Here is a 27,857-nt window from a genome sequence, read left to right on the forward strand (position 1 = left end):
ATATTGGATTCATCCAAATTTTTTGATTAATGTAATACGAATTGTAAGGGGTTTTGAGCAGTTGTTTTCCCCTAGATAAATCTATGTGTATGTGTGTTGAATCTTGATGCATGTTAATGATTTGTGTTCTCGATCATGAAATTATCTGCATATGAGTAGAGTAGCATCTAGTCTTGTGATTTTTCATGAGTAGTTTAGAATTTGCACATTAATTTCTACACCAATAAGCAGTATGGTTGTCGTGTTGTCATTTTTGTCATGTTGGTTTTTCTTTTCAACAGGTTGTTCATTGTAAATATTGCATCGAGCTAAGTTATAAAGCTCCATGGGCAATATGTTTTGGTTTTCTGTGGTCTTGCTGGTCATAGGTTTCAAAGAACATCGAAGGTATTGTTCCCCTAAGGGGGAGGGGTCTGTAACAACATTGGGTTAAAAGTTCAAAAGACCAAAGTCATGTGACACATATTCCACGCTGAATCTTGGGCAAAAAATCTTAGTGGGTGTTAATTTCAGTTTATTGTGGCTAAGGAAACTGGCAAAGGCAAAGCATTAATTGGCATTTATTTATGAAAATGAAGGAAAATAGGAGAAAAGGGAGATGAAATGTCACATATTTGCATGTGAGGAAAATTGAAGGAAAAATAGAGGAAATTGAAGAAAATAGAGGCCTCAATGATAAAAAGGCTTATGAGGATCAATTCACAGCTTTTTGTCAGTTTGGCTTTGGAATTGGTTTCAGAGAGAGAAAAGCACCAAGAGGAGAAAACAAGCAAGCAAGAAAAGAAAGACAAAGCAAGGATAAGGAAGCAAAGGAAAGCAAGGGATAAGCAAGGAAAAGTTGGATCAAGCAGTTTCAACAGGAAGACTTGTAGGTAACAAGTTGCATGTGCGATTTCCTAGCTGGTTTGTGAATGCATGGTACATGCATGTGTGTATTTAGTTATCTCGTTGTCATTGGCATGGGTTTTTCCAGGTGTGACAGTGGCTTCAGCCTTGCCTTGCCTTTTCTGGATATCCATGGTGTGATGGGGTTATTTTATTTGGTTGAGATTTGGATTGCAGGATGGTTTTGGAACCAGACGAGGTGGTATCAGGGAAATTTCCCAAAGGTTGGGGGTGGAGGTGGTTTAATCTCTGGGAAGACCTCAACAGGTGAGTGGAGACATGCAAATTCCTTAAGGTATTGGTGAAGAAATTATGAGGCATCCAAGCTTGTGTTTGGGCTTAGGGATCTCTTGACCCATTTTGGTGGGATCATGGTAACCCGAGGGTGGAGGTGGTTTAATCTCCATGAAGCCCTAGTTGTTTTATGTTTTGGTTTACTTATGCGATTTCTTTACTAGTTTTGGTGAGATCGCAGGAGCACAACGACGGAGGTGGTTTAATCTCCGGGAAGCCGTGGCTGTTTATGTCTTGAGTCCCACATTCATGCTTGGATTATAACACATGGGTGATTAGCTAAAAGAAAGATTTGGTTCAAATCAATCTATGGTCGGGTGGTATGTGGAAGTCCTTGACTTGGTTGACTTTTGCATATGTTAATAAGAGCTCTTTTCTTATTTTATTTCATGAGTACTTGTGCTTGTTATTTTGTGGCTTTGATGGTTGTTCTATCATGGTTATATGCTGGTTATAAGCATGGTTTCATGACATGTTCTAGTTATGGCTCTTGAGATGTTTGATTAGTTGATGAATGATTACTAAATGCATGAACTAACAAATGTTATTACAACTATTATGAGAGGGCACTAGACCTTCTTGATGATTCTCAGATAAGTATCAGACCCCTATGTTTAGATATGCATTCATGACCTGTAGATTACTTGCTTTGTCCCGATGTTATTTAACATTCTCGAAAGTCTCATTGAATTATGTGCAGTGTTCTAGAGGCTGATATAGAAATTAGTCTCATAATCCAACACTATACCCTCTGAACTGAAGAATTTAGGTCACAACCGCTACTTGGTAGGCTTATGCATGTGGTTGGAGGCCCTCAACCGCATGGAGGCCTTGTCATGCATGCAGTTGGAGGCGTTGTCATGCATGTGGTTGGGAGCCTAGGTCACTAAAAAACATTCCAACTCAGGGTTTGGGCATTGGGAGTGGTTGTTTAGCTCTTGGGGGTCCTCTAGCTCCCAAGGAAGGTTAATAAAGTTTTAGTTTGTCGATTCCACTTCCTTATGTGTATTTAGGAGGTTGGACCAGGTCATAGTAGCCCTCAGTCATGTTTACCTCGGCAAGTTGGTGAAACTGGGTAAATGTGGGAGGTGGCTTTACAATGAGAGAAGAAGAAATACATAGAGAGAGAAAGAGAGAAGAAGAAAGAGACACATAGAGACAAATACATATAATATATATTATCATATCATATTGAACATTATTAACCATAGAGGATGAGGAAGTAAGACTTTTATAAAAGGCAAAAGAAGTTGGATTTAGAAAGCCATGAATAGTTTGCATTTTCAATTAAATAGATGCATTGGTTTGAGTGTAGATGTTGATTTCTAATCCATTGATTTTGCATATGCATTGACCTATTTGACTAGATGCATTGTAGATGTCGATTTCTAGATTGCTTGCACTAGATGCATTGACTTCACTATAGATGTTGATTTCTAATCTTATTTGATTTATTGCACTAGATGCATTGATTTCAATGTAGATGTTGATTTATAATCCTATTTGATTGCTTGCACTAGATGCATTTATTTCAGTGTAGATGCTGATTTCTGATTTGAAGTAACTAGATGTATGATGTACATTAATTTCAAAGCAATTAGTTTAAAAGTGTACATTGATTTCAATGCAAACACAAAAAATTATTGACGATGTACATTGTGTGTTACAGTAATTCAACTATAAATAAAATATTTGAATTTTCATCTTAAATAAAATGTCCACTTCCCTGAAATGCTTGTTCTTGCACTATAACCTATTTAATTGACTACATTCTTATTTTACCATTTCCCATCATTCAGGATCGTTAGCCAATTTGCATTCAAACTAGTAGTAGAAAACAACAACGATTGACACTTACTTGGGGTTTAACACTCCAAAGTCATAATGATTGACATTTGAGAAAGCTACTATTAATATTGGAGAGCAAGAGAGACCGGACATGACATTTACTACAATAGATTGAGTTAAAGATTTGAATGACCTATGATTTCAACTGTCATTTTCATATGATCGATATGAAAAGATGAAAAAACTAACATGCATGACAATAAAAATAGTAGAAGAAAATAGTTTGGGATTGATCACAATGAAGACTATTTGTAATTGACTACATTCTTATTATTCACATTTTCTATCATTCAACACTTTTACATTGTCGCTTTGCGCTCTAATTTTTTATTCCATCATTCAAGTTATTAATAATCTCTATCATCTCAACAAACTAGGTAATTGAGCAAATTTAAAATAAAAATGACTAGATTAATCTTAGACATATTTAACATATTTAAAATGATCAGAATAATTAGATGTTCAACAATTTTTCCATGGCGACACAACACTCGGACCAATCTAGATATATCTTAACTCCAAATCTATCAAGTACGAGAAAGATCAAATCCCTTGATGTGCAAATCTTTCCTCAAATTTTACACTCCTAAAAAATGTTTGCACCAAAAATTTGATCCCTCTCAACGCTTAATAAATCTGGGATTAAAATAAATCTAGACAGGTTTAATTATAACATAAATATATTTATGTTACTTATATATATATATATATAATAAAAATAAAATAATGAATAATTAAACATGATAATAATCGTTGCTCAACAGGTTAATGCATGGAAGTTTTCCATAATTTAAAATCTCTGCTGCCGGACTGAAACTATTTAAAATAAACATGTAAAACATTTACCATGGGGCAGGGATTTGAAATTTGATAAACACTGGTCATCGCACACTTTACCGACCAACAATGGCCGATTAAAAACTGTATGGAAAGTCCTGTTTTGACCAGATCACCAATATTATCTTTCACATTGATTTTGTTCCTAATCTTATTTATTGTATCTTAAACCCTGTCACGTTTTCGCTAAACGTTTCGCAGTTCATCGCGCAGTTCACGAAATCTTGTTTGAGACGTTAGCCCAGTAGCTGTGATGGACTATCTAAAACCTCGGATAAACCTTGAATTTTATAATTCTCATGACTTACTGGTTATTGGGATAGAGTCCAATGATCGGCCATAAACAAGCAACTGATCATTACACACGGCAATAATTTTAGGAGGTTGCGGAGCATTGGTAAAACGGCATGAAGCGAAAGGGTATCATAACAGAAGAGGATGTGGCATTGCTTTTACGCAGGTATCGAAGGCTCGCTTACCCTCCCCCTTTTTTTCACTCTTTTTTGTTTGTTTGTTATCTACTTCCCAATATGGGGGCAGGGTATATGTTCTGTTTCCGTCTGCGATCCGTCATTGAGATTCGAATCGTGACCACCCATTGAAACCGTTGAAACTAAACTGAGTTCATCATGACTTCATCTCTTCATCACATTTATTATTATATTTTCCCTTTCCTGCGGATCAGCTAAACGATATTCATTTTTCTAAAGCTCAGGGGATCTTCTTCCTCCGTCGTTACATTCCCATCTTCTTGATTGGTTTGTTTACGAAGCTGCTCTTACATTTTATTACAACACCAGAACCACCAAAAGGCGGGTCTCATCACATGATTGGAAATTTAGGTCAACATGAATTGATGTACGAATAAATATCTGGTTTCCTCAAACCAACTTGTCAATTGAGCCTCGAAGAAAAGCATTCACATGTTTACAGGTTTTTTTCAGTGAAACTCCTTTTTTTAGAGGCAAGGTCCTTCAAACTCAGCTCGTATACAACTGGTACAACGATTTTGGAAACGTGATCCCTTTTTCTCTTTTTAACACGGCCTGTCATCAAGTAGGGCACGCCCTGATCCGAGCACAACTACAGATTCTTGGCAGTCAACCTCTTCTGCAGCAGGAAGCAGGCATTCTCTGTGCAGCACTCCGCAGCTGTGTGCATCCGACATGACTGCAGCGTGCAGCGCCTTGGCGTCCAAGAGGGAACACTCTGTTGGTATCTCGTTGCTGTTGGCATGGTTGAGGGACAGCCCCTCCGCTTCTGTAAAACTTCTGAAACATGTGGCGCACTGAATTTCTGCTGCATTCTCCACTTTCCAGACTGCATACTTCTGCAGTCTGTGCACACCTACTTCAGAATGCTATGCTGTCCCCTGTCCACCATGCATGCCCTCTGTCAATTGCCCGCCAGGTCTGTTATAGAAGTGAACCATCTTTAGCAACTGAACAGCCATTTCTCTCTCTCTCACATAGCAATGTACAGAATTTTCACACAATAATATGCACTGTTTTGTTATGAATTGTTTCCTGCACAATTTGTTTATTGTTTATTTATGTTCGCACTGAATTTCTGCTGCATTCTCCACTTTCCAGACTGCATACTTCTGCAGCCTGTGCACACCTACTTCAGAATGCTATGCTGTCCCCTGTCCACCATGCATGCCCTCTGTCAATTGCCCGCCAGGTCTGTTATAGAATTGAATCATCTTTAGCAACTGAACAGCCATTTCTCTCTCTCTTTCACATAGCAATGTACAGAATTTTCACACAATAATATGCACTGTTTTGTTATGAATTGTTTCCTGCACAATTTGTTTATTGTTTGTTTATGTTCGCACTGAATTTCTGCTGCATTCTCCACTTTCCAGACTGCATACTTCTGCAGCCTGTGCACACCTACTTCAGAATGCTATGCTGTCCCCTGTCCACCATGCATGGCCTCTGTCAACTGCCCGCCAGGTCTGTTATAGAACTGAACCATCTTTAGCAACTGAACAGCCATTTCTCTCTCTCTCACATAGCAATGTACAGAATTTTCACACAATGATATGCACTGTTTTGTTATGAATTGTTTCCTACACAATTTGTTTATTGTTCATTTATGTTCATGCTTCTACTCCCCATGGCATATAAAAGCGGGTAGCTAAATAGTCTCCATCAGAAATCAAGTGTTGCCACTGCATTTGGTTTCCCTAAGTCATTAAAGGGACTTGACACGTCTGACAGACCAAATTGGTCTAAGTAGATTAATAGGATACTTTACTGTTTAAGTTATCCTCTGAATGATAACTGGAATTGGATAGTCCTCTAAGACTCGAATCTGGGTCATTGCGGTTGTGAGTGTCCCAACTTGCTACTAGCCCACAGCCCAGCGCACGCCATCATAACGGTTTGTTTTGTACCCTCTGATTCTAGTATTTTAGTTACAAGGTTCCCAAGTTTGCACTGATAGGGGTGACTCAGCCATGTTTTCAGCAGGATATATCATTGAAACTTTCCAAGGCTGGTACTGTCTGTTCTGCACAATTGAGGGTGTGGTTGCTTTTGAGGTGATCTTCATTCTTGTTCCTAGACTGACAGAAGTCTACATTATGCTTGTTTGTTCAGGTATAATGCCACAACAGTGCTATCCCTCCTACATGAAATAACGAAATGTGCCAGTGCAAAAATTGATTGGAATTCTCTTGTGAAAAATACTGCAACTGGCATTACCAATGCGCGGGAATATCAGATGCTATGGCGCCATATAGCTTATCGTGGAACACTTTCTGACAACTATGAAGATGATTCTCAACCGTTGGTATGTTTAATGCTATGACTGTGCTGGCACCATTGATTTGTGCGATATCTTTCACTGTGTCATACTTAATTTCTGCTGTTGTTGTCCTATATAGCGTATCCTGATCAGTTTTTTTTGAATAGGATGTGAATTAATGTTTTGAAATAAAATTTAACTCGCACACACATCTGGTACTTCTGCTTCATTTATTATTTGTTAGGAAGTTGTTATTGGTTAGAAGACTGTTAAGTTATAGCTGCATGGATTTGGTGAGAATGTTTATGCTGTTGGGATGCAGTTATTTTTATGTATCATTGACGGAGATAATGTGGTTGTACGATTTGTTTTATTAGTTAATTCACATTTCAAGACAAAGCAGGCACTTTAATTGTTGAGTCTTGACACCTTGTATACGTCTTCCAGATCAAATGGATATCTTTTAAATTAATACTTTTGAAATTTTAGGCTAGTATTAAATGACATGTCTACCCCTCATTCACATCCGAGGCTTGTTTTTATGGTTTACCATGGCAAGGGGTGCTATCTTTAGAGAAAATAGTTACCTTCCAGCTTTTGTACATGATTGAGGTATAGTGTGAAGCATTGAAAATTGTGAATCACAAGAAAATGTCACAAGTTTGTTCTTTTTCTAAAAGTATATTTGTCTTCCAATTTAAATTGGCATTGTCACTTTTCATTATTTGCTTATATTTCAGGATGATGATAGTGATTTGGATATTGAGATCGAGCCATTTCCTGCTGTTGGTTCTGAGGCTTTATCAGAGGCTGCAGCTTGTGTAAAGGTAGATAATTTTACTTACATTTTATGTTGTTTTTTTGACATTGCATTTATATGCTTTTTCTGAGTGGCAATAAAGATGAAACCTGAAACTTGATGTGAAATTCAAACTGAGAAGTTTCTGACAGAAATTAGAAAATTCCAGCCCTAGGTGACAGCTGTCCATATGATCTAAATTAAACAAATAAGTTTCTAAATTTAATTGATGCGGAAACCATAGTTGGAAAAGTAAATAGCAGAAGCATAAAACATTTTCGTGCATTCATAGGTAATTTCTCCTTCAAAATCAACTTTTCATTTCTTATTCAAAACTTATAAGGAAACCTCCACAAGCTGCTAAAACAACAGCTGCATGGTTATCGAATTCACCTTAGAAACATATATCCACAACAACTGAGAATAAACAGCCTGCAAGGAAGACTGCATGGCTTGCTGGATTCTGGATGGATCTGTATGACTATATGGATCCGCTGTACAGATTAGTATGACTGTATGACTGCTGTACAGATGGCTGCTCTGGCTCCTTGCTTGTGCTTCGGCTCTGCTCAACTGTTTGCTATTCCTATCTGACAAAAGCTATGTCTGAACTCTCTACCTTGACCTATCTTTATACTTTTTTCAACATCCCCTCTTAGCGAGGAAGGAATTCTGCACCAATCCAAGTTTGTTTCCCAATGTTTCAGACTTCTTTTTTGCTAAGGGCCTGGTTAGAACAACAACTACTGTCTAATCTATTTGAATATATTCGAACTTCACTACCCCCTTTCTAGATCCTATCTCGCATGAAGTGATATCTGATCTGTATGTGCTTGAGCCTTGAACTTGTCATGAAACACTGAATTCTTAGAGAGTTTGATGCAACTTTGATTATCACAGTAAATGACCATGAGATCTAACTCCTGATCAAACAATCTTTCAAGTGACTTGCAAAGCCAGATGGCCTCACAAATAGTATTACTGGTTGCCATATATTTTGCCTCTACTAAGCTAAGTGTGACGGAGCTCTACTTCCTATTAAACCAGGATATTATTGTTGAACCCAAGCTAAAGCAACACTCTGAGGTGATTTTCCTATTTGTTGCACCACTTGTCCAATCCGAGTCTGTATAACCTTGCAATTTCACCATCTCTAGGGTATCTAAAGCCATACTCCACTATACCCCTCAAGTATTTGAGCACATGTTTTGTTGCTACCCAATGCTCCTGCCTTGGATCCACCATGAACTGGCTCAAGATGTTCACTGTAAAATATATATATTTGGCCTAATGTTGATCAAATATGTCAAAGAACCTATCAATTTTGTATACAACACAGGATCCACCAACTCTGAATCTAAAGCTATCGCCCTCTTTAGATTAGTGATCGTGAGTGTGGTCATAGGTTTATAGCCCTTTGTCTAAAACTATTTCAGGATCTCAATTGTGTACATACCCCACCCAAGGAATATTTCCCTTGGTCTCTACCAAACCTCTAAGCCCATGAAATAATTCCTCAATCCAATGTCCATGTCAAACTCAAAGGCACTTTTGCTTTGCACCCTGCAATGAGTTTCTCTGCTCTTGTAATAAACAAGTCATTTGCATGCATCACCAAATTAAGGAGATCAATCCCTACAAATATATTCTAAATTTCTATAAGTTAGGATCCACTTCACTTCTGGTGAAACCCATACTTTGCTATAACCATCTATCCTAAAATACCATGCTCTTAGTGCTTGCTTGAGTCAATAGAAGGAATTCTCAAGATCACAAATATGGAACTTCTTCCCACTTATCTCAAAGCTTTGAGGTTGCTCTATGTACACTTCATCCTCAGTGATCCCATTAAGGAAAGTTGTCAATCCATCTGATGTATCCTCATCCCATAAATGAACCTAAGGACAACTGCTTTAATGGAAGTGTAGCTAACATCTAGAGCAAATGTTTTCTCATAATCCACTCTCTCTTTTTGGAGAACCCTCTTGCCTTGAACTCAGCTTGAACTTCTCTATTTTGCCATCTCCTACATGCTTGATTTTGTAGAGCTACTTGGAACTCACTAATGACTTCTCCTCTGCTCTTGGCACTATGTCTCAAGCATCATTCTTCATGATGGAGATATACTTGTCCATGGAATCCTGCCATACCCTCTAGTCTACTAACCTCCTGAAAGTTGGAATATTCATAATATATAATGCTGCTCATCAATGCCATGCAGTTTGGAAACTTCACACCAAAGGTTTGGTCTCTCTTAATGTGCTCTTAGGAGTCTCAACATACTCTTGGGCATCCCTCAACATCTGAGTGAATCACGGATGTCTCTTGATAGAATAGGAAAGAGATGATATCTCTTTCTCTTCACTCGAATGCTATTGTTTTGCACTAGAAGACATTGGTGACCTTGGCTCAACATTTGGAGCTTCGTGCTCCTCATCCTTTGTCATTGGAATAGGCTCATGGAACTTCTTGGATCCAAAGTCTTCTTCAAACTTTACAGCCTTTCCCACTACTATCTTCCTTTGCTGGCCTTTGAGTCTCATTGTAACATATAAATAAACCCTTTCTTTTGGAAGGCTCCATCTTGGTTCTCTTCTCTACTAAAAAGGGTAGCTTGGGAGGTACTCCCACAAGCCTTGGGTACTAGGTTTGTGTGGATAAAACCCACGAAAATGGACTTTTGTGGGCAAAGTACCCAAACTTGGGGGTTTGAACCCAAAGGAATGTGTTTAGAACAAGAAATTGAATTTCATTTGATAATATGTTTGTGTTTGAGCATGTAGGCTCAGGTCGGCTGGGTGCCATGGACATGTCCCTTAGGGCTAATTAGACACCCCATGAACACCTATATATTGGAGACCATGTAAGGTCATTTCTGTTGAAGTTTTGTAGCTACAGTTGATTTTCATAATTGATCTTAGCCCTCCAAAAATAAAAGAGAAATGACAAATATTAATTGTATTTCAAGTTGGCCTGAAAGAAGAAATTTTGCCTCAAAATTGTAAAGTCGGCTCCAAGTCGGCCCAGCCCAAGGGACATGTCCATTCGGGCTCCCTTGATCACTATATATAAAGGCAATTCAGCCTCATCCTCTGGACATCCAATTCGGATCATCTGAGGTTTATTTCAGATCATCATAAGGACGAGTCCGAGGCAAGAAGAGGATGAAATCTGAGCCAGAGAGAAGAGGATGAAATCTGAGGCAGGAGGCCAAAATTTTATGAGGCTGAAAATTTAGGAGGCCAAAATTTCAGGAGGGTGAGTTTTATCTCTGTTTGATCACTGGTCAGTTTGGTTTGTTTTTACTGGAAAATTCAGATTGTATCTCTTGTTGAATGGACAAATTTCTCTAAGAAAAGGTTGCTGGGTTTTTCCCCCTTGGTTTGGGATTTTCTCAGGGTAAATTTTGTGTTTCTTGTGTTCGGCTGTCTCTTCATGTTTTTGGTATCATCATTGTTTTAATGTTGAAGGTTTGCTATGTATAATTGCTTAGTGATGAAGTAACGCAAGATAAACAATGAAGAAAATCATTGCAAGTAATTATCTGTTAAGGAAATCCTAAATTTTTATCATGGTTACAGATCTAAGGTTTAAGAGCAGCCCTGTAATGTTTTGAAGAAGTATAGGCATCAACTCCCCATAAGAACCTCTACGTTTTGTGGATCATCCAAGTGTGAAGTAGGAAGAATATATGTCTGTTCCGAGGTTCCATTAGCCACTGTTTCAAGTGATATTCGACCCCTTCTTTGGGCTGTCCTAAAGCCCTAACTTTGCCATGTAACAAAAATCCTGAGGTCAAATTTGACCCTGGTTAAGGGTGTCTTAAGGAGATCTTTGAGTGCATAGCAGTGAAATATTTGCCTTTGAATCAAACCCCTTAGTGCTTGATTACATGTTCTAAAATATCAAAGGATAAAGGAGAATTGAGGACCGCATAAAGTTGTCGACAGAACTGAAGGAAGTTGCAGGAAGTAGAGGATGGAGAGGCCTCAGAGATGACCTCAGAAGGTCCAAAAAGCCTCAGACCAAAATACCTCAGTCTGTGGAAAAGTCAGCCGAGCTCTCTCTTGTGCAAGATGTCTTTTGTAAGGCACTGTACATTCATGCCACAAAAAGGAGCCTCTCATAAGAACTTAGAAGGATTTTGACTGATGTTTCATATAGTTGAAGAGTTTTTCAATGTCTGGACCATTTCAAGGATCACATGAAGATTGCCTAAGACCTGTTCTGACTACAAGGACTTTGTGAACTTTGTTTGCTTTGATTTGTTGTGATCTGCTCATTTACAAAGGACTCTGTTGCTTAAGATTGGTATGCTAAATTCTGTTGAGGATCATCAACACCCAGATTTATGCCGAGAAACGTTTCAAGTATCATTCAAATTGTAGATTGCTTGCCTCAGTTAATGAAGAAAGCTCTCCTGAAAGGTTTTATGGCACCAATCTTTGACCTATTATGGTTTGGATAAATTGTCTCATCTACATTTGTACATGTCTGATTTGATAACCTTATTAAGTCTTAAGTCTGACATCCTGAAGTTAAATATTTTGTATAAAAGCTCTTGACAAGTATACAAATGATGCTTTGTACTGGCTATTAGAGGGAAGGACATTGCAATACCATCTTGATTTCATTGGAAGGGCTTTCACAAGTTTACAGTGAAGAAGAGGCCGAGTTCCTCATCAACTTCTCTTGAAGGTCGTATCATTTTCAGATCTGAAGATTTGTCGTTGTTTTGAAGAAGCTGAGCTACTTAGTTTGAAAAGAATACTAATATTGAAGATGTCTTGCATTGCACTACTGATTATGATTGTATTGACTGAGATTACATATATAGTAGAGTTTTAGAAATATGTTAATCTTGATACATCTCTGATTGATCCACCAAAGATGTTCCTCTCTAAGACAGAGGGAGTTAAGAAGGACGCTGGAATAAACATATGCAAGCAGTATTGTCAAGAATAGGTTCGTCTGAGCCTAGAGTAAAATTTGGTTCTTTGAAGAAGTTTGAGGGGATGAGTTCAGTTATGATGACATTGAACGGGCATTTATAAGTTTTCCTCTTCAAGTTTTTTGTTAAGGATAGAAATTTCTCTTGCAAAGTCTGGGTCAAATTCAGAATTGGAGTTGTCCTTTATTGCTGCTACTATAAAGAGGCTGAATTACTTGTTCTAGAAGAACCAAGGATGATCATCTAGTTGAGGATAAAATTTGCTTGACTATTTGATGTCTATTACTTATTCATTGGTTGATGGTACAAGTTCTCTTATAAAATTGCTATAAAAGACAATGGAATTTCCTCCCTTGAAGACACTTACTTTCATAATTTGTATATGTGTCTCTACCTGCTATGGCTGGAGGATGTTGTTTATTTACAGTGCTAGATGAAGGCAGAGTGGACCATTAATCTTGTCACACTTGCTTGGATGGAACATCCTTGAAATGCAGAGGCATGAAGATTCCATGGTTTTGAACATTTTAGATAAGGGAAGATAATTTGTGGGTGAAATCTGCTTTAAGAGATTGATGATTGATTGTGATAAGGGTTTTGTCAACATTAATGATGGGCTATCTTGCAAGATTTAGAGTGCTTCATGAAAAGTGATGCACATGACATAATTCAATAATGTTATTTGCGCTAGGGTTTGTAAACTGTTAAAATTGGCAACTAGGGCCAAACTCCATGTGGGTCATCTTATTTATGGCAGCTGATATTTTTCCTAGATTCTTCTTGTCGAGAGGTGTAGGATTGATCTAAAGATCATCCGATTCCGACAAGTATTTATGGAGATATGAATTTATTTGTATTTACTTGACAAATTGTCAAGGTCGACTAGCAGTTAAATGTGTGGCACACATGCCCAGTGAATCATATAAATACAAGTGAGGTTGATTCATTTTATCATCATCTCATCTCACTCATTTCTTCTCTCTCTCTCTCCCCTTAGCTTTGGGTTACACAAGGAGCAGCTCACACATGGGAAGAAGGAGGATGTAGTAGGGCAAGAAGGACTCAGAAAGGAGGATGCAGAAGCTGTTGAAGGTCTCTTTGACTAGCGTTGACCTTAGAAGAGTGCGGTTTTGGTGTCCTGCTTCTCTTAGGCAGGCCACATTTTTTGGCATGAAAATCAAGGCAATCTGACCTCAAGTTTGACCAGTGTTGACTGCCCTAGTTTGGGGCAGCAGGTTGACTTCAGTCAATTGCAGTTTGACTATGTATTTGGGGCTGTTTAAGCGCTGATACTTTAGGCTGTTTGAAGACTAGTTGACCGGGAAATTGACCAAGCATATTGGAGGTCCATTTCATCTCGTTTGACTAAGTTTGATTTTGCTGATCTAGGGTTTGTTGCTGCTGATATAAAATTACAGAATTCTGATTTTGTACTATTTCTCTCTGCTGATCTATTGAAGATAAAAGAAGGTTTGATCAAAGGGTTTCCCCGCATTGGGGTTTGTCCCTGGCTAGCCGCCACATCTTGTGTCTTTTGTCTTGGCTTGTTTACAGTCAATCGTTTAATGTTCTAATGAGTGCTAAGTGAACTATTCAAAAATCATGAGAAATTAGTCAGTTACGACTACCTCTCATGGAAATGGTCATACGTGAATGATCTTACTTAACGTAGTTGAATCCCAAAATGATATCTAATATAATGCACTGCGTAAAACCCCCATACTTAAATTCAAAAAGAGTCAAGGGATCTCTACTTGAATTGTTCATGAGGCACAATACTTGCTAAGGTTTTGCAAATGGGGTAGCAAGCTAAGTGGGCTTGATTGTGGGGAAAAACTCCACAGTTAAGCGCGCTTGAGCCAGAGGAGTTCTGGGATGGGTGACCTCCTGGAAGTCCTGGTTACCGGGTGCAAGCCCCGGAAGTGATGATTGATGCTATGTGATTCGTTCTCCACATTTCACTAGTTTCAATCCCACTTCTTCACCCCTGTGAGCATCACCCGATGCAATGAGTGCTAAGTGAACTATTCAAAAATCATGAGAAATTAGTCAGTTACGACTACCTCTCATGGAAATGGTCATACGTGAATGATCTTACTTAACGCAGTTGAATCCCAAAATGATATCTAATATAATGCACTGCGTAAAACCCCCATACTTTACTTAATGTATGTGATTGCTGATTAGTGGCTAAGAAGAAGAAAAGAAGTAAACTGCTCTAAGCATAGAACATACCATAACTTAACATGGTATCAGAGGTGAGGTGAAGGCAAAGCCCAAGCAAGAGCAAGAGCAAGAGCAATCACCGAAGGTTGGCAAGGTTATCCTAAAAACTTCATGGGGTCCTCAACACCCTTCCCCGCTGAAGACAAGCTCTGTGAGAAGTCTGACTTTCACGGATGGAAGATGTTTCTCGATTTGACTTTAGAAGATCAGGAAGTGTTGGACCATGTGAGAGGCAATATTGTTGCGCTTCCATCAAATGCATCCGCTGCTGCCAGAAGCAAGTGGATCAAGGGAGTGTTGACACGGCGAATGTTCGTTGTGCCAACAAAGGGAACCAACCCGATCGCAGACCCCAATTAGATTCGCTTTCGTTTGGAGTGGCTAGTTCCAACGGGTTTTAAAGGATCCTGTAAACTGTTATAGGTGTTGAAAGATTGCCTCTTAGAGGAAGACTTCAATTAAATCAACAAAAGAAATAGCTAACCTATATGTATCAAGTCCTATCTACACTGATTCTACTTACTTATGCTAGTTCTAACTATTCTAATCTATCCTGCAGGAGCGTAATAAAAGAGATTAAACATCATATATAGATTCCAAGTCCAAATGAATCAATTACTGAATTCACCGATGAACAAGACTGTATTTAAGCTTGATTGCAATCTAATTATTCATACAAGAATGCACATTCCTGTTCCTACAAATAAAAATTGCAACTGATGTTTAATACAGCTTCGAATCGGAGGCCACTCATGAGTTAACCATGATAATGAATTATATTCGAATAACCACGTCTAGTCATAAGCTGTCTGTTATTGCTATGCACAAAAACAAAACATATATATCCTCATGCCAGTCACAACACCCTGATTCCAAACATAACAGAAAAAGGAAAATGAATATGAAAAAGGCTTCTTCTTGACCGAAACAGTCTTCTTTATTAGCATAATAAAATCGACCCCTCTTCTGCCAAAAAAAAGTCCTTTACCCATATCCAGAGGTAATACTTATGCAGCAAGACAACTGACCCTCGGTCTTCCATGACTTTCCACCTTCCCGTTCTTTTCAATATACAAATTAAAATATACAAACATAGAACGGTCAATGAAACCGTTGACATGTCGAGGCCACATTTGTTGGAGTGTTTCATTTCCTGGAGGAAAGGAATGGATGCAGATGGAAAGAAGAATGACTGCAAGCCATCTCTTCACACTTGTATCGACTGAACGTTATTCCCTATTATTTCTTGAAGGCAAATGAAGACACTGCGCTCATCATCGAACATCTGGCATGATTTAATGCGTATCTAGAGGTAACAACAGCTTGATGGATCTGTGCTGTCAGGAGTACCTCCACTTAACATAGAGTATGCCTCCATTATGCACTATGATTGCCTTTTTCAAATCAACCGAGCATTCGGGCCAACGATCAACAATGACTTCGTACTCATTCAAAGTTTCTTTGATGTGTTCATACGTTTCTTCGACAGATTGCGAGGTAGAGTGCTGTGTGGTTGTTTCCGTCCATCGAGCCTTATCAAACTTGCACAGATCCAGCAGACGAAGGCGTTTTTCTAGGATCCACAGAACACGTAGTCTGTTGCGTAGCTCCCCACTGTGTATGCCTTCCCTGTTGCTTGTCATAAATTCCTCTGTTTCGGCTAGGTCTCGCTTGCATCTTCTCCTTGCAGCCATTCCTGATGCTTATGCATCAGCTCGTCGACCTCGCTGTTCTTCTCTTGGTCCTCACCTGCAGAAATAAATAATATTAGCTATGATTATGAGAGATATGATAGAAACGCCCAAACAAAAACTTTGCCTTCAATAAACCTTTCATAAAGAGACAGACTCTGTAACTGGGAGCTCTGTGAGTCCTTCGGGCTCTAAGTCTCAAGAGGGCGCGGTGATCTTTATTTGGTCACGGCACAATGATGGCTCTAAACTTGCTAGGCGATGGGGAACTGATGATTAAAGCAAACAGATATCCATGTGATGAAATGGTTAAAGTCTTTCGGCGCGGTGGGGATGCATCTCTTTCGAATTTTGTTTTCACTTATTCACATTCGGTACTGTGAACTGAGAGCCCTCAAGGAATTTCCCCGAAATCTAGAGTTCAAGCATCAGGGGAAGCGATCACACGACGATCTCAGACTCCTACTATCTTAGGCGAGGTTTCAACGCTGGACACAATTCAACCTGCAGGAGCCTTTAGGTTGATTCCACGAATTATAGTATCAGGCATTTCGCGACACTCTTCAGGCATGCACAATCAAAGTTTCCATTTTAATCTCAAAACGCATTGCAACCATAATTATTAAACCATTGAACCATTCAGCTTTGAAGACATAATTCCATCTGACAACTCCGGTTATCATTCGGAGAAACGAAAGATCAAACTTCTTAGGGGACCCATTCAAATTTTCCCTCAAAGCAGGTTTTAATAGGGTGGTGGTTGTGGTCGCAACAAACTCTAAAAGTGTTGTTCCCTATTTTGAAGACATAATTCCATCTGACAACTCTAGTTATCATTCGGAGAAACGAAAGATCAAACTTCTTAGGGGACCCATTCAAATTTGCCCTCAGAGCAAGTTTTAATAGGGTGGTGGTTGTGGCCGCAACAAACTCTAAAAGCGTTGTTCCCTTTAGGGAACAACAGCGGTTCCGTGGAGGGAACAACAAAAAAAACACTCCAAAAAGGTGCTGTTCCCTGGAGGGAACAACAAAAACACTCAAAAAAATGGATAGTGGTTGTGGCCACAACAAAATTGCGAACTATTGGGCGAACCAGTTATCTCTGTTACCAAATAAACTTTAATCCGTAGAACATCAGGGTGTTAAGATAAACTCGAAATGCAAACTGTATAGACGAACATGCATGGGTTCCACTTCAACATTAATCGCTTTAGGGGGGATAAAGACAAATAGCTTCTACTTATTGATAGGGTTTTGACAGGCATTCTCCAATGGTCGTATTATGGGATTTATTGACCCTCCTTTCCCTGTCTTCTGCTTTCAAAATCCTTTCGGGGCCATCACCGGTTTGTCAATACTTGTTTAGGTGTGTGCCTCAGCTCTTTATTGCACATCAAGCTTGATGAATATAGGTAGATATGTCTATCTGCACATGTAATTTTTTTTGAGTGCTATACTTTCGTATGATCGAGTGGGGCACAGTCATGGATCATGCCATATTTTTAAACCGCTTAAGCAAGGTTGGGTTTGCTGTGTCAACCGGTACTCTGAGTCCAACAACAGTCCCTACTCCTTCTAGCTTCCCAAACAACCTGTCCTTCTAGATTGGCACAAGGACTCGACATTTCATTTTCTTTTAAATAAGTCCTTCCAGTTTCGGGCACAAGGACTAGAGCACAATTAAATTTGCCACAGGATATACGACAACGAGCTTAGCCCATGAAAGGAGGTTTACTTGTAGATGACAGATATTGGAAATTTTAGTGTGGTGGGTGGAACCAATGGAGACTAACTGCAAACCTTATAGGCAAGTATAGGCTAGGTCTGGGTGGGATTTTAAAAATGCAACATTCCGCCATGCCAGTCCAATCGTGGTTACACATTTTTTCATTTTATAAAGATGTCCCTACATGCTTCGGGTGTCCAGGTTATCAACAGAGCCTACCTAGTTCCCAACAGATGCCAATGAGTGGCTTCGATTCGAATTTTACCCCTGATTTTTCCAGTTCTCAGAGGCTCATCAAAGGTTCATTTGACTTGCAAAGTAATAATGAATTTAGGATCTGCAGACTCATCAACAGGCTAGTGAGGGAAGCAAAATGTTGAAGATGATGAATGAGGGCAATCAAAAGAAAGTTACAAAAGGTGAAAACGAAATCGAAAGACCGAAATCAAATGGCTGAAAGAGACTGAAGTTCAAAGCAAAAGGAAGATAAAACTTTTGCGTAAAACAAAACGGTAAAAAGGAAAGAAAAATATAACTAAGCTAACAACAAATAAAATAAATCCTAACCTACTTAGGAGGTAACCACCATGTGGTGGCTACTAGAAGTATCTCTTAAGATGTTGGCCATTAACAGGGAGTTTTTCGGTTTCTCCCTGTAAAGTTTTTAATCTGTAGGTTCCCTGACCAATTTTTTCCTCAACTTGGAACGGGCCTAGCCATAAATGTTGGAATTTTGTGTGCTTACCCTTCGGCTCACTCAGCTTGTCCCATTTCAAGACTAGCTCTCCGACTTGATAATCTTTATTTCCCGCCTGATGGCGATCAAACCATCTCTTCACAATCATTTGGTGATTCCTGAACTTATTTCTGGCATTTTCTCTCAATTCCTCCAACCTCACCAGTTGGTTGATTCTTTTTTGAAGTAAGGCTGAAGGGGTCCCTCTCGAGGCTTGGGAGAGCTGTAAAGAGGGAAGGGTAACATTGGGAGGTAAAATTGCTTCCTGTCCATAGACGAGGAAGTATGGGGAATTCCCTAATGCTACTTTTGGGGTGACCCTATCGGCCCAGAGGGCATTTGTTAGAGTGTTGTGCCAATTCCTCTGGTTGTCGGCGACAGATTTGCAGATTATGCGGATGAGGTTTTTATTTGAGGACTCTGCAACTCCATTTCCCTGGGGTAATAGTTTGATGCATATCTTATGCGAATTGATTTATCGATAGCAAATTCAGTCAATTTTAGTGATGAAAAATAAGAAGCATTATCAAATATGAGAGCGTCAGGGATGCCAAACCTGTTGATAATAAATTTCTCAATAAAAGATATTACCTCGTCTTCGTTAACCTTCCGAAGCGGGATGGCTTCGGTCCATATGGTGAAGTAATCGATTGCCGTGAGTATACACTTATGCTGTTGTGAAGAGTTCAGAGTGATCTCACCTATGACATCTAGGCCCCATTGCTGGAATGACGATAAATCATAACGGGCCTGAGGGGAACGGCTGGCTTTATTTCTCGCCCTGCGTTTTCCTCATCCTCGCTCCCATTCATAAGCTTGTCATGCTCCTTTTCATCAATGAATGCATTTTTGAATGTCTTTTCGCAATGCAGGAACTCAAGGATTTGCTCATCACCTTCGAACACCTGCCGATTTGAGATGTTATCAGGTACGGATGGTCTGAAATTAAATTCAACATAATATTTATTCTTGTTTAATCTAAGATCAGGCGAGAGTTTGATAGCCATACCAGCCATCAGATCGGCATCTTGGTTTTGCCATCGAGGTATGTGTGTGATATTAAAAGAATCAAAACTGTCAATTAAGCTCCATACCTCATGTTGGTATCTTACTAGGTGTGGTGAATTGCAATGTATCCTTTTCCTTACTTGGTCCACAATTATCTGTGAGTCACCAAAAGCTTTAAGATTTCTCACCTTCATATCAATGGCTTTTTTCAAGCCCTGTAGCAAGCCTTCATATTCTGTCGTGTTGTTGGTGCACGCGAACTCCAACCGGCTGGCCATCAAATGTTGGTTCCCTTGCGGGTCAATGAGAATACTCCCAGCACCTGCACCTTCTAGGCAGTTAGAGCGATCAAAGTAGAGTGTCCAAAACATAGAATCTGATGTTATATCGAATGAACTGCCTTCTACGAAATTGGACCTATCATCTACCATATTACATAGTAGCTCATTAGTCGAACTACAGGGGAGAGCTTCCAACTGTGTGTCTATTGCAGTTTCTTCAACTCTCTCTGCATGGAATTCTCCAAAACAAGTTTCCGTGGCACAAACGTCGAAACTATAATTCCCAAGGATAGAATTGGTAAACATTACAGGTTCATTGGGGTCGTTTAGTTCTGTCACTACATACTTCATATATCTTTCTCGATCAACTCTCAGCATATCACCTTTTCCCCTCTGAGGCAACAAGAGATGGGACCAATCAGTTGAGAAATACCCATTCAGATTTGCTGACTAGTCCCTACTAAGCAGCATTCCATATGCCTTGGGTATGTCGACTACCACTATGTCAATGACTTGTGTGTATTGTGGTTTGGCAGCCATCCGAATCAACACATCTTTCAATTCTCCAATTACTTTCACATTCGTTCTGTCCAGTTGCATAATTCGAGTTCCAGTTTTCTCGGGTATTGCATGAAGTCTTTTAGCAACAGCGTAAGGCATAATAGTGGACGAGGCACCAAAATCTACCAGGCAATTGTATACGTTCATGTTGAAGATTTCAAATGTGATAAGGAAAGGTGGAGTCATGGATTTTGATTTCCTTCCTATCATGGCTGCACTGACATCTTGAGGTGTTCGATTCATTTTTGACAGAGTGGCTTCCATGGTTAATGGCGTTTGGGCTGTACTAGGGGTTCTAACAGGTCTGGACGCCAACTTCTTGGTTTGGCTACTCGGATTGGTGGGAGCTTTGCAATTCTGTTCATTCATAGCTTTTAAAAGCAGATCTCCTTGCTGCATTAACTTTAACAAATCGAAGTATGTGATATTAGCTCGAGATTTCTTAAGATCATATACAATATTGTAATCAATGTTATAAACAGGGTAGGGGAGAGTAAACATACCGGTTTTGCCTTTCTTAGGTGGGAGTTTACCATTTTGAGTCACCTTCGTTGCATTTGGAGATGTATTATCTTTCTCTGGATAGCTCATGATTGGAATGCTCTTGGAATCAACACTAGGTTTATTCTTCTCAACAGGAAACTTGGGTGCGGATGCCTTCGAAGGGCGAACATCTTTCTTTGTCTGGTCTATAGGCTTCATCACGTCTGCAAGTGGCCCTTTACTTCGTGTGTGGATTTCTGCTGTACTATCTCCTTTGTCACATCGTTCCCATTTGTATAGAAATCCCACAGTACATTGATTTGAGATACCTCGTCCAGGGGCACTTCTACTTGGTACTCTTCCTCATCTTCTAGTTCTGGCTCCAACTCTACTATAGGTTCTTCTTTGGTAAGAAGCGATCCGATAAGAGCCCGCTCTTCCATATTTAAAATCCCTTTATTGGGTGGAGCAGGCAATGCAAGTTGACCATGACCACCTTCTGTCTTCTTACGATAGAAAGGTTTGAAGGATTTTCTGTTGTTATAATCTCCTCCATTTCCATTTGTACTCTCTCCAGAATTCCTTTTCATATCGATGACTGTGTTCGTCAATTTCTTAATGATCCGATGCAAACCTTCCACATCTGTAGTGTCCTTTTCTTTGATCTTAGCCACTTTGTTATCACTCCCATTATTCTTCTTGGATGACTGAGAGGCTTTCTTTCCTTCGGTCGTATGATGACATGTTGTGAGACTGATCATTTCGTTCTCGACTTTTACTGCTTCATCGATAGCACCCTGTAAGGTTTGTGTGTTACTCCTTTTAACCCACATCGCGGTAGGGACAGGGAGAGCAGTGATGTAGAATTCCATGAGCACCTCATCAGTAGGTCTAGCGTTAGTCGGTATTCTGTTGAATAAAGTGTTGAATCGGATGTTAAAATCCTTGACCTTTTCTTTGGTTTCCATTTTTAAATGGGATAGTTCTAAAACTAAGGCTGCAGGTGTTTTGTCATCGCTAAACTTGTCTAAGAAGGCCTGTTGAAAGGCACCCCATGAGGTGATCGATCCTATTCTCAAGCTAAAGTATTATGTGGCAGCCGTACCAATCAAAGTAAAAGGGAATAAGCGACATACTACATCTTCATCGGCTACCCGCAACATGCGCACGGCTAGGAAGAAAGAGTGAATATGGTTATCAGCAGTGTCTCCCCGCTCAGGGTCGAATTTAGGCAATACTCTTTCTGTGTTCTTGGGTAAGGCATGCTGCTGCCCAAGTACCGCTACAACATCCTGTGCAAGCCAGGGAGGGAGTGCTCCCGGAGGAGGTGGGGGTTGATTCCCACCTGGAGGAGGTAGTAGAGGCGGATTCCCACCCGGAGGGGGTGGTGGAGGCGGATTCCCACCTGGAGGGGGAATGTTAGCCATATTATGGATAGGGAGGTTCTGGTTGAAGGTTTCTTTGAGGCGTTCTTTGTTAGGATTTTCCAAATCAGGCCAGGGATTACCTTTAGAGGGGGGATCCTCAGGAATTTCCTCCCAAGGAGTGTCGATACTTTGCAAAGACTCTAGCACAATATCTTCAAGAGAAGGGGCTGCAGATGTCTCTTCGCTTATGGGAAAGACCCTTGGCTTTCTTTTAGTTGTCAGAGGTAAAGAGTGAAAGATGGGGAGCTGAGAGAGGGAACGGGTGTAAGCACGAGTAAGTACTCTGACTGGTTGTTTGTTAAAATTGGCAACTAGGGCCAAACTCCATGTGGGTCATCTTATTTATGGCAGCTGATGTTTTTCTTGGATCCCTCTCATCGAGAGGTGTAGGATTGATCTAAAGATCATCCGATTCTGATAAGTATTTATGAAGATATGAATTTATTTTGATTATGGACAAATTGTCAAGTCAGCCAGTAACTTATGTAAGCTTAGAAGCCCAACAGTCATGTCCATTCAACCTCTACGTTTTAGTATAAATAGAAGAGGACTTGAAGTCATTTGTCACACACACATACTCTTCATGTGATCTCCTCCTCTCCACGTCTTTGGGTTTTGGTGAAGGAGAGACACTAAGAGTATACGCTGGCCTAAGATGATGCCCTAGCCGCAGAAAGGATGATGCCCTAGCCGTAGTACAGATGATGCCCTAGCCGCAGTAAATCTACTCGCAGCATTTAAGGGTGCCCTAGCCGTAGCATTTGAGGGTACTCTTGACAGCTATAAATGACGATTTAATGCAGTAAAGGGAGGCACTTATAAGCAGTCTAGAAGAGACTTAATTCCGCTAAGAAGGGAGGTTCAAAACGCAGTCATAAGATGCCCTAAGTCACAGTTAAAGGGAGGCTCCTACATTGTCCTAGGAGAGCCTTTAACGCAAGTAAGAAGATGCCCTAGGTGCAGTTCAGTGGGTGCCCAATCCGCAGTCATAATGTGCCCTAGCCGTAGGCTTATGAAGACTCCTATACGCTGCATAAAGGAGGTCTAAACGCTGGCAAGGGAGACCTAATCTTACGCTGTCCTTAAGTGCCCTAAATACTGTCCTGAAGGAATCATCTAGCCGCAATCAAAGAGGATGTATATACACAGCTAGGATAGACCTTCTATATGCTACTTATATGTCGTCCTTAGCCGCAGTAAAAAGGACTAGAAGAGGCCCTAATCTCATACTTGAAGGTGCTCTAATCTGCTGTCACAACTACAACTATCTAAGGGAGCTTCTATACGTTGCTAAGGAAGCTGAGCCGCAACATAAAGAAGACACATATCAGCGTAAAAGAGCAACATGGAATACTGCTGTTCTAAGGCATGAATAAGGTACGTTTGGGAGCAGCAGTCACTAGATTAGAAGACAAAGGGCAACGCTGCTATTTGGGATCTTGTTTAGGCTTGTTGAAGAAGTCTACAGCTACAACTAGCTGCTTTGCTAGGCTGCAAGCCATAGTAAGCAGCTAAGGCTGTTCCAAGGCAATACTACAGTTTACCTTGAGTTCGGATGACAACATGGATTAGGAGAAACTATCCTAGGAGGACTGAAGCCCTTGAAGGGCTTAGTTATCTAACAGCCTGGAAGCATGATGTTGAATACAGCAGTAAGCATGGTACAGTAGTGACACTATGTACGACAATGATGAACACTGGGTGCAGCACAGTGCAACATGGTGAGCTACAACTCATGGACAAGATGCAACACAATGATAGGTGAAGGAGTCACCTTGGAGTATTAGTTGAAGCAGCATGCCTTCAACTGATCTCATGTAGAGATGATCTATTCTCTTATCTAGAAAGTCAAAGTGTTGACTTCTGTTGTAAATGTACTTTCTCTCTTTCTCTGCTGAACTATTGAAGAACATAAAAGAAGAATTGATCAAGGGTTTCCCCACATTGGGGTTTGTCCCTGGCTAGCGCCACATCTTGTGTCCTCTTGTCTTGGCTTGTCTTCTGCGATTTATGTTCTATCTGCAGTTTACTTTAATGCTGATGTGATTGCTAAACTGGAAAAGATATGGAGCTAATTGTGAAAATTGAAATAAATTGCTCTAAGCATAGAACATACCTAAAATTAACATGGTATCAGAGTTGTGTTGAAGACAATGCCCAAGTAAGAGTGAAAGAGAAATCACTGAAGACAGTTGGGAAAGGACAAAAGGATCAGTGGATTCCTCATCCCTCTTCAAATTCACCAAGGGTGAAATCGAAGCAGAGAATATTATCAGAATGGTGCAGCGGAATATGGCCTACCTAAAGATCACTTCATTGGAAGACCGAATCTCAGGGTGGAAGGAAAGGCAGATAACTAGTTCGACCATTATGCGATGGAGTGTCCAAATGGCAAGGGACACATCACTTGATGATGATAACAATCATTCCAGGGACATCTTCAATGATCAAAGGAATGATAGGTAATGCAGGTCATCAAGGAAATGGCTGACTTTTCATAGAAAGCAAGGAACCCCAGGTATGAAGAATCAAATGTTGTTTTTGATAAGATAAAGAAGCGTTATCTTGTATTGGTCCTCTCCTTTAGATTGTTCGGGAATCTGGCTTATAGATTGTAGTGCTTCAAGGCACTTCATCAGATAGATGGGTGCACTCTCTAATTTGGTAGAGATGGAAACAATCATGGGATTATACTTGGGAGCCGATGCCACCTATCCCGGAAAGGGTGTAGGGAATGTTAACTCTCAATTGAATAAGGGTAACTCGATTCATTTACAGAATCTCTTTTATGTACCTGATAGCAAGAACTTGTTGTCCATCTCGGAAATGGAAGTCAAAGGTTTCAGGGTGGCATTCATTGATGGAAAGGTACATGTTTGAAAGTAGAATTTTCAAAGATGTTTTTGAGTTCAGGGTTGTATCAAGTTGCAGGAAGTCCACTGGGGACCATGTCCATTGACACATAACATTGGAGGTCTGTGAGTCAGATGGTGATAGGAATGCCTGAATTCAAGAAGAGCATGAAGGTACATGTCTGAGATGTATCGAAGGAAAATGTTATAAGGGGACCATTCCCCTCATGCTGTAGGTCCATAGGTTTGGAACAACCCAAAGAGTTTGAGATTCATGATCGGGAATCTCATGTATACAGGTGGAAGAAAGCCCTCTATGGCTTGAAGCAAAACACCCTGGGCATAGTATGAGAGGATTGATAGCTATTAGATAAAGCTGAGATTCACTAATAGCGAAGCTGATCCAAACCATTGTTTGAAGGTTGTGGATGATAGACCTCTCATACCAGCACCTTGTGAGGACGACCTATTTCTAACAGGTGCAGACCCTCTCATTTGCAGAAGTAAGAGGGAGTTGGATTCCGGATGAGGAATGATAAACTACAAGCCTGTGACTACCCCGAGGATCTTAACTTTCAAAAGTTATATGGTAGTGATGTCGGACTAGATTTGGGAAATGCCTCTGAGTTTCATAACCTCATTCGCGTTGATGTTCTTGGTGAACTTCCGTCCGAACATATGTTTTGCAGTTAGCGTGGTGAGCTCAAATTTTGTTGAGCCTCACTAGATTGGTGCCAAGAATTTTCTGAGATATCTTTGGGGCACAATCTCTCATGGATTGAGATACATTGTCGGAAATATGAAACTGCATGATTATTCGAATACTGACTGGGCAGGTACTGTGGAGGATCCCTAGAGCACTTTTCAGTGTTGATTCTCTTTGGGTTCTGCTTCGATATCATGGATGAGCAGGAAGCAGAAGTTGGTTGCTATAAGCACCGCCGAGATCGAATACATAGCTACGAGTATGATCTCGTATGAAGCTGCCTGGTTGTGTAAGCTCTTCAGTGAGCTGTTTGTACATATGATGAATACCACTGTGATTCTATGTGACAACCAGAGGGGGGATTCGATTATTGAGGAATCCCGTATTCGATGAGTGCTCCAGCAGATAGACATCAGATATTGCCTTATCTGGGATATGGTAAGTTGATGAGCGAGGAGGCTCCATCGCATTGAGACTGATGTATAGGTTGCAGACATTTTGTCAAAGTCCTGGGGAAAGATCAAATCTGTGATTTTCTCGAACAACATGGAGTCGTTGAGAAACCTTTGTAAAAAGGTCCTGCATGTTGCATACATTGAGCTCTGGGAACTCTAGGGGGCTTGGGGTACTTATTGGAGCAACATACGACCAAAGGGCGACTTACCCACCCCTGGTGGTGCGCTATGAACAAGATGATTAGTTCTCCTGTGGGACAGGATGATTAGTTCTCCTATGGGTGAGGATGATTTGTTCTCTGTGGCGACTGTGGACAGGATGATTAGTTCTCCTGTGGGCCAGGATGATTAGTTCTCCATGGCATCCACTGGATAGGATGATTAGTTCTCCTATCGAGGCATCCTACCCATGCAGTGTGGGACTCATGGGAAGTACCTCTCATCTAATCAATGAGCAGGGAAATGAGGATAGGGACCATAGTAGTTCTATCGATGGACACATTGTTGTATCTATCATACTCCCTATGCTAGGATGACCTCCATTGATTTGGGATCAATGGAACTGATCTGGGATCGGTATGAGTGGTTTGAGACACTCTCTTGTGATATTGATCTGGGATCAATAAAACTGACTTCGGGTCAGTAAGAGTGATGTGACACACTCTCTTAAGATGAAACTGACTTCGGGTTAGTAGAGAATGGTATGAGACATTCTCGATCAATTCTTCTTCTTCATGGTTCAGCAGAGCAAAGCAAAGCAGATCAGAGCAGTGCAGGGCACTGATGGCAAAGATAGTACAATCAGACATATGGATCAGTGGATGGAGTTCTCCCTGGTTGAGAGGGAGTGTTAAAATTGGAAACTAGGGCCAAACTCCATGTGGGTCATCTTATTTATGGCAGCTAATATTTTTCTTGGATCCCTCTCATCGAGAGGTGTAGGATTGATCTAAAGATCATCTGATTTCGATAAGTATTTATGAAGATATGAAATTATTTTTGATAATGGACAAATTGTCAAGTCGGCCAGCAACTTATGTAGGCTTAGAAGCCCCACAATCATGTCCATTCAACCTCTACGTTTTAGTATAAATAGAAGAGGACTTGAAGTCATTTGTCACACACACATACTCTTCATGTGATCTCCTCCTCTCCACGTCTTTGGGTTTTGGTGAAGGAGAGGCACTCAGTGTATATGCTGGCCTAAGATGATGCCCTAGCCGCAGGCTTATGAAGAATCCTAACGCTGCATAAAGGAGGTCTAAACGCTGGAAAGGGAGACCCAATCTTACGCTGTCCTTAAGTGCCCTAAACACTGGCCTGAAGGAATCATCTAG

The 27,857-nt window shown here is 40.3% G+C and overlaps 1 protein-coding gene across 4 annotated transcripts in view; it reads left to right on the plus strand.

Annotated features, from left to right (window-relative positions):
• Positions 1-3,833: 3,833 nt before the first annotated feature.
• Positions 3,834-27,857, plus strand: part of LOC149149892 (Homeodomain-like superfamily protein) — a 159,424-nt gene continuing 135,400 nt past the window's right edge. The window contains exons 1-4 of one of the 4 annotated variants that reach the window (XM_089439322.1): positions 3,834-3,950; positions 4,066-4,324; positions 6,471-6,663; positions 7,359-7,445. In XM_089439322.1, coding sequence (XP_089295448.1) covers positions 4,272-4,324; positions 6,471-6,663; positions 7,359-7,445 — 333 coding nt within the window. In that variant the 5' untranslated portion in view covers positions 3,834-3,950; positions 4,066-4,271. Of the gene's footprint in view, positions 3,951-3,971; positions 4,325-6,470; positions 6,664-7,358; positions 7,446-27,857 lie in introns of those variants that run through there. The other 3 variants (XM_089439323.1, XM_089439324.1, XM_089439321.1) reach the window with 3 other exon arrangements.

Source organism: Pinus tabuliformis, chromosome 9, assembly GCF_031772625.1.
Source record: "Pinus tabuliformis cultivar Carrire ecotype Pingquan chromosome 9, CPIR1, whole genome shotgun sequence".
NCBI lineage: Eukaryota > Viridiplantae > Streptophyta > Pinopsida > Pinales > Pinaceae > Pinus > Pinus tabuliformis.